Genomic DNA, 7500 nt, shown 5'->3' on the forward strand with positions numbered 1-7500 from the left:
GAGTGAGAGAGAGAGCGAGTGAGAGAGAGCGAACGAGAGTGACAGTATGAGAATGGGTGTGAGGGAGTGTGAGAGAGAGAGCGTGTGAGAGAGAACGAGCGAGAGCGTGTGAGAGAGGGAGAGAGAGAGAGTGTGTGAGAGAGAGTGAGCGAGCGAGTGTGAGAGAGCGAGTGAGAGAGCGAACAAGAGTGACAGTGTGAGAATGGGTGTGAGGGAGTGTGAGAGAGAGAGTGTGTGAGAGAGAACGAGCGAGAGCGTGTGAGAGAGGGAGAGAGAGAGAGTGTGAGAGAGAGTGAGTGAGCGAGTGTGAGAGAGCGAGAGAGAGCGAACAAGAGTGACAGTGTGAGAATGGGTGTGAGAGAGTGTGAGAGAGAAAGAATGAGGGTGTGAGAGAGTGTGTGTGAGAGAAAAAGAGATGGAGCAAGTGAGAAGTGTGAGAGAGAGAGAGTGTGAGAGAGAGAGCATGTGAGAGAGTGAGAAAGAAATAGCGAGAGAGAGTGTAAGAACGAGGGTATGAGAGAGTACGTGTGAGAGAGGCAGAGTTGTAGCAAGCGAGAAGTGAGAGAGTGTGAGAGCGAGCATGAGAGAGAGAGAGAGAAATTGCGAGAAAATGTAAGAATGAGGGTGAGAGAGTGTGAGTGGGAGAGAGAGAGAGAGTGTGAGAAAGCATGAGAGAGAGTGAGAGATAGCGAGAGAGTGTGAGAGAGAAACAGTAAGAGAGAGAGCGAGAGAGAGAGTGAGCGAGTGTGTGTGAGAGAGCGAGTGAGAGAGCGAACGAGAGTGAGAGTGACAGAACGGGTGTGAGAGAGTGTGAGAAATAGCGAGTGAGAGAGAGAGTGTGTGAGAGAATGTGAGAGAAATAGCGAGAGCAAGATTGAAATGAAATGAAATGAAAATTGCTTATTGTCACGAGTAGGCTTCAAATGAAGTAACTGTGAAAAGCCCCTAGTCGCCACATTCCGGCGCCTGTTCGGGGAGGCTGGTACGGGAATTGAACCGTGCTGCTGGCCTGCTTGGTCTGCTTTCAAAGCCAGCGATTTAGCCCTGTATGCTAAAGAGGGTGAGATGAACAGAAAAAGAGCAATAGTGTGAAAGAGAGAATGTGAGAAGGAGAGTGTGAGAGGGAGATAGAGAACGAGTGAGAATTCAAGAGAGTGTGTGAGAGTGAGTGCGTGAGAGAGAGAAAGAGAGAGTGAGAGAGAGCGAGAGTGCGAGAGAGATATCGAGAGCGAGCGAGAGTTTGAGAGAGCGTGTGAGAGCGTGAGAGAGGGAATGAGAGCGAGAGAGTGTGAGGGATAGAGAGGGGATGAGAGATCTGCACAAAGAGAGAGGTAGAGAGGAAGGGAGGGAGAGGGAGCAGGGAGAGAGAGAGAGAGTTAGACAGAGGGGTGCGGGTAAAGAGGACACAGAGGGACAGAGTGAAGGAAGGGAGAGAGAGAGAGCAAGCATATCTTTCAGGAAGAAGGAGGGTAAATCAATGCAGCCAATTGGTGGGTTCTCATAGAGAAGCAGAATGTTCTGTAAATGGAGAGAGGCGGCAGAAAGTTGCGGTGCAGAGGGATCTGGGTGGCCTTGTCCACGAATCACAGCAGGTCAGCAAATAATTCGGGAGCTAAATGGAATGTGGGCCTTTATTGTGAGAGGGGGGCGGGGGATTGGAGGTTAAAGGTCAGGAAGACTTGCTGCAACTGGACAGGGGGGTGGGTGAGGCCGCACCGGGGGGATATTCTTTGCCTCGGGGGGGGGGGGGGGGGGGGGGCAGTTCAGAGAAGGTTCGATGGGCCAATTCCTGGGAGGAAGGGGGGTTTGTCCGATGGGGAAACGTTGAGCAGGTCGGGGCCTGTACCCGTTGGGAGTTTAGAAGCCCACGAAGGTAAAACGGTTTTGATGACGAGATCACATGCGTGCGCCGGGCTCGTTCCCCCCCCCCCCCTCCCTCCGGGGTGCAAGAGGTTAAAGGGGGGAGGGGGTGATCTCTTGAATTTAGGGGTACGCTCCTTGAAGGTGGAGTCGCAGGCGGACAGGGCCGTGAAGAAGGCATTCAGCAATGCCGGGTTCTATTGGTCAGAACATTGAATCCAGGAGTTGGGACATCTTGTTGAAGTTGTACAAGGACGTTGGTAAGATCACACATGGAATACTGTGTTCAGTTCTGGGTCACCCTATTACAGGGAGGACATTGTGAAACCAGAGAGAGTGCGGTAAAGATTTACTAGGGTGCTACCGAGACGTAGAGAATTCACAGTGCAGAAGGAGGCAATTCGGCCCATCGTGATTAGCACCGGCCCTTGGAAAGAGCACCCTACTTAAGCCCACACCTCCACCCCATCACCCTACTTACCCCACCCAACCATTTGGACACCAAGGGACAATTTAGCACGGCCAATCCACCCTCACCTGCGCATCTTTGGACTGTGGGAGGAAACCGGAGCACCCGGAGGAAACCCACGCACACACGGGGAGGACGTGCAGACTCCGCACAGACAGTGACCCAAGCCGGGAATCGAACCTGGGATCCCTGACGCCGTGAGGCAGCAGTGCTAACCACTGCGCCACCCAAATGGTGGATGGTCTGAGCTATAAGGAGAGGGTGGATAGACTGGGACTTTTTTCTCTAGAGCGAAGGAGGCTTAGGGGTGAACTTATAGAGGTCTATACCCTGAAGGTGGCAACGCAGGTCGATAGAGTGGTCAAGAAGGCATACAGCATGCTTGCCTTCATCGGACGGGGTATTGAGTACAAGAGTCGGCAGGTCATGTTACAGTTGTATAGGACTTTGGTTCGGCCACATTTGGAATACTGCGTGCAGTTCTGGTCGCCACATTACCAGAAGGATGTGGATGCCTTGGAGAGGGTGCAGAGGAGGTTCACCAGGATGTTGCCTGGTATGGAGGGGGCTAGCTATGAAGAAAGGTTGAGTAGATTAGGATTGTTTTCGTTGGAAAGACGGAGGTTGAGGGGGGGGACCTGATTGAGGTCTACAAAATTATGAGAGGTATGGACGGGGTGGATAGCAACAAGCTTTTCCCAAGAGTGGGGGTGTCAGTTACAAGGGGTCACGATTTCAAGGTGAGAGGGGGAAAGTTTAAGGGAGATGTGCGTGGGAAGTTTTTTACGCAGAGGGTGGTGGGTGCCTGGAACGCTTTACCAGCGGAGGTGGTAGAGGCGGGCACGATAGCATCATTTAAGAGGCACCTAGACAGGTATGTGAACGGGTGGCAACAGAGGGAAGTAGACCTTGGAAAATAGGAGACAGGTTTAGATAAAGGATCTGGATCGGCGCAGGCTGGGAGGGCCGAAGGGCCTGTTCCTGTGCTGTAATTTTCTTTCTTCTTTGAAATATAAAATAATGAGGGGCATCGATAAGGTAGATCGTCGACATAGAACATAGAACATAGAACAGTACTGCACAGAACAGGCCCTTCGGCCCTCAATGTTGTGCCGAGCCATGATCACCCTACTGGGACCCTGGAGCTGTGAAGCATTTATGCTAACCACCATGCTACCCTGCTGCCCACATCTATTCCCAAAGGTAGGGGAGTCTAAAACTAGAGGGCAAAGGTCGAAGGTGAGAGGGGAAGAGATACAAAAGGGTCCCAGAGGGGCAATGTTTTCGCACAGAGGGTGACGAGTGGCTGGAAGTGGCTGCCAGGGGCAGTAGGAGAGTAGATAAAGCATCGAGATAGTTATAGGGGTAGGATGGGTATAGAGGGATGTGGGCCAATGCGGGAAACTGGGACGAGCTTTGTGGTGAAGACTGGGCAGAACGGACAGGTTCGGCTGAAGGGTCTGGTTCCATGGGGTCAACCTTGATGACTGTGACTCGAGGTGGAACAGGTTCGAGGGGCAGAAAGGCCTGGCCCCCTTGTTCTTATATATGAATGGGAGCCACTTACATTCATACCCCACTGCGTACCCCAGCTGTTCTTCAGGGTCCAATAATTCACTCCACCACCTAGCAAAAGGAAAGATAATGAAGACTGAGTGAAGAAGATCAGACGGCTCCTCGCGATTATCTCCCGCCCAATCCTTGGACAGCAACCTCCAAAGCTGGCACTTCACATCCCTGGGAGGGCGGGGGCAGCAGACGCATGGGCATCTCCACCCCCTGGACGCTCCGCCTCCGATAGCTCACCATCCCCACTGGGAGATATATCGGCCGTTCCTTCACTGTGGATGGGGATCAGTGAGTAACCATCCCCCACTCACCTCTCAACACGAGGGTTCTCAGTCTGAGCGTCTCTCCGGACGAAATCCAGGCTGAGTTTCTCGGGGTCGGTACTGAGGGAGTGCCGCTCTGTCAGAGGGTCAGTGCTGAGGGAGTGCTGCACTGTCAGAGGGTCAGTACTGAGGGAGTGCTGCACTGTCAGAGGGTCAGTACTGAGGGAGTGCCGCACTGTCAGAGGGTCGGTACTGAGGGAGTGCCGCACTGTCAGAGGGTCAGTACTGAGGGAGTGCTGCACTGTCAGAGGGTCAGAATTGAGGGAGTGCTGCACTGTCAGAGGGTCAGTACTGAGGGAGCGCCGCACTGTCAGAGGGTCAGTACTGAGGGAGTGCCGCACTGTCAGAGGGTCAGTACTGAGGGAGTGCTGCACTGTCAGAGGGTCAGTACTGAGGGAGTGCTGCACTGTCAGAGGGTCAGTACTGAGGGAGTGCTGCACTGTCAGAGGGTCAGTACTGAGGGAGTGCCGCACTGTCAGAGGGTCAGTACTGAGGGAGCGCCGCACTGTCAGAGGGTCAGTACTGAGGGAGTGCTGCACTGTCAGAGGGTCAGTACTGAGGGAGTGCCGCACTGTCAGAGGGTCAGTACTGAGGGAGTGCTGCACTGTCAGAGGGTCAGTACTGAGGGAGTGCCGCACTGTCAGAGGGTCAGTACTGAGGGAGTGCTGCACTGTCAGAGGGTCAGTACTGAGGGAGTGCTGCACTGTCAGAGGGTCAGTACTGAGGGAGTGCTGCACTGTCAGAGGGTCAGTGCTGAGGGAGTGCAGCACTGTCAGAGTGTCAGTACTGAGGGAGCGCCTCACTGTCAGAGGGTCAGTACTGGGGGAGTGCCGCACTGTCAGAAGGTCAGTACTGAGGGAGGGCCGCACTGTCAGAGGGTTGGTACTGAGGGAGTGCCGCACTGTCAGAGGGTCAGTACTGAGGGAGTGCTGCACTGTCAGAGGGTCAGTACTGAGGGAGTGCCGCACTGTCAGAGGGTCAGTACTGAGGGAGTGCCGCACTGTCAGAGGGTCAGTACTGAGGGAGTGCCGCACTGTCAGAGGGTCAGTACTGAGGGCGTGCTGCACTGTCAGAGGGTCAGTACTGAGTGAGTGCTGCACTGTCAGAGGGTCAGTACTGAGGGAGTTCCGCACTGTCAGAGGGTCAGTACTGAGGGAGTGCTGCACTGTCAGAGGGTCAGTACTGAGGGAGTGCTGCACTGTCAGTGGGTCAGTACTGAGGGAGTGCTGCACTGTCAGAGGGTCAGTACTGAGGGAGAGCCGCACTGTCAGAGGGTCAGTACTGAGGGAGTGCCGCACTGTCAGAGGGTCAGTGCTGAGGGAGCGCCGCACTGTCAGAGGGTCAGTACTGAGGGAGTGCTGCACTGTCAGAGGGTCAGTACTGAGGGAGTGCTGCACTGTCAGAGGGTCAGTGCTGAGGGAGTGCTGCACTGTCAGAGGGTCAGTACTGAGGGAGTGCTGCACTGTCAGAAGGTCAGTACTGAGGGAGTGCTGCACTGTCAGAGGGTCAGTACTGAGGGAGCGCCCCACTGTCAGAGGGTCAGTACTGAGGGAGTGCCGCACTGTCAGAGGGTCAGTACTGAGGGAGTGCTGTACTGTCAGAGGGTCAGTACTGAGGGAGTGCCGCACTGTCAGAGGGTCAGTACTGAGGGAGTGCTGCACTGTCAGAGGGTCAGTACTGAGGGAGTGCCGCACTGTCGGAGGGTCAGTACTGAGGGAGCGCCGCACTGTCAGAGGGTCAGTACTGAGGGAGTGCTGCACTGTCAGAGGGTCAGTACTGAGGGAGTGCTGCACTGTCAGAGGGTCAGTACTGAGGGAGTGCCGCGCTGTCAGAGGGTCATTACTGAGGGAGTGCCGCGCTGTCAGAGGGTCAGTACGTGCGCTCCCCCCTCACTAAAAACACAGCACTAAACCCTGGCTTTTGGCTTTCCTTTCGGACCAAGGTTATAAAACGAAGCGGGGTAGGAGGGTTGGGGGGCCACTTACATGTGTTATAGGCGACGACAAGGGCCACATGGTTGAGTGTGTAGCTGCTGCATTGTCCCACACGGGGTCGGATGATCCCAGTCCTGTAATGCTGAACGAAAAGCAGAAACGGTCAATCAGACAGTTGTTCTCCCAGCTCCTTAATTATCACGTCCAACCCACCTAACCTGCACATCTTTGGACACTAAGGGGCAATTTAGCACGGCCAATCCACCTAAACTGCACATCTTTGGAGACTAAGGGGCAATTTAGCACGGCCAATCCACCTAACCTACACATCTTTGGACACTAAGGGACAATTTAGCACGGCCAATCCAGCTAACCTACACATCTTTGGACACTAAGGGACAATTTAGCACGGCCAATCCACCTAACCTACACATCTTTGGACAGTAAGGGACAATTTAGCACGGCCAATCCACCTAACCTGCACATCTTTGGACAGTAAGGGACAATTTAGCACGGCCAATCCACCTAACCTGCACCTCTTTGGACTGTGGGAGGAAACCGGAGCACCCGGAGGAAACCCACGCAGACACGGGGGGGGGAGAACGTGCAGACTCCGCACAGACAGTGACCCGAGGCTGGGAATCGATCCCGGGTCCCAGGCGCCGTGAGGCAGCAGTGCTAACCCGCTCTGCCGCCCGTGTCGCCCAGGTGATTATTGCAAATGAACACTTGTTCTCAATTGGCTGAATAAATAAAGTTTAAACGAACGAATGTTTCACCGCCATGTTTCCCGCTTCATGCCGGTGTGGGTGCTGCTGGAGGGGGGGGGGGGTGGGGTGGGGAAATCAGCACCTGACAAAATAATGGACGCCGGGGTGTACCTTCAGGTAAAAGCCATTGATGGTGACGATGAACGGGGATCTCTGAGATAACCACGCCGCCATTTCTGAAACAGAACACAAGGTTATCAGAGAAACGCTGAGAGTTGACCGTTCAGCCCATCTCACACTGACCACCCCCCCCCCCCACCTCCCCACCCTCCCCTCTCCCTGGGTAGAGGGGGTGAGGGAGGGGAGGGGGGAGGGAAGCTCTCAGTGTTCCCCCCACCCCCGTCCAGCCCCTCACCTTCAAAGGACACGGGCGATCGGCCGCCATCTTGGAAGAGAGGGTTTGTGGGATCTGCCTGTGCACGGGGGGGGGCGGGTGGAAGGGGGAGTGGGGGGGGGGGGGGTGTTGACCGGCGACGTCCGGGGTCCATGAGGAATCTGCTCCCTCGAGTCTCCCCTCCTGCCGAAACCACGACTTACGTTGACCCCAGCAACTCACCATGTTCATATGGCCGAAT

General features: G+C 54.9%; 2 protein-coding genes across 2 annotated transcripts in view; one reads left to right on the plus strand and one right to left on the minus strand.

The window, feature by feature from the left end:
* Window positions 1-2185, plus strand: part of LOC119958832 (cathepsin L-like) — a 13462-nt gene extending 11277 nt beyond the window's left edge. Inside the window, exon 5 of the mRNA XM_038787336.1 lies at window positions 2172-2185. Within this exon, the coding sequence (XP_038643264.1) occupies window positions 2172-2185 (14 nt within the window). The remainder of the gene's footprint in view (window positions 1-2171) is intronic.
* Window positions 2186-3803: 1618 nt separating this feature from the next.
* Window positions 3804-7500, minus strand: part of LOC119958833 (cathepsin F-like) — a 21127-nt gene continuing 17430 nt past the window's right edge. Inside the window, exons 8-11 of the mRNA XM_038787337.1 lie at window positions 7482-7500; window positions 7037-7101; window positions 6207-6297; window positions 3804-3955 (exon numbers count right to left, since the gene is read on the minus strand). The exon at window positions 7482-7500 is cut by the window's right edge and continues 104 nt beyond it. Of these exons, the coding sequence (XP_038643265.1) occupies window positions 3804-3955; window positions 6207-6297; window positions 7037-7101; window positions 7482-7500 (327 nt within the window). The remainder of the gene's footprint in view (window positions 3956-6206; window positions 6298-7036; window positions 7102-7481) is intronic.

The sequence above is a fragment of the Scyliorhinus canicula genome, chromosome 31 (genome assembly GCF_902713615.1).
Source record: "Scyliorhinus canicula chromosome 31, sScyCan1.1, whole genome shotgun sequence".
NCBI classification, from domain to species: domain Eukaryota; kingdom Metazoa; phylum Chordata; class Chondrichthyes; order Carcharhiniformes; family Scyliorhinidae; genus Scyliorhinus; species Scyliorhinus canicula.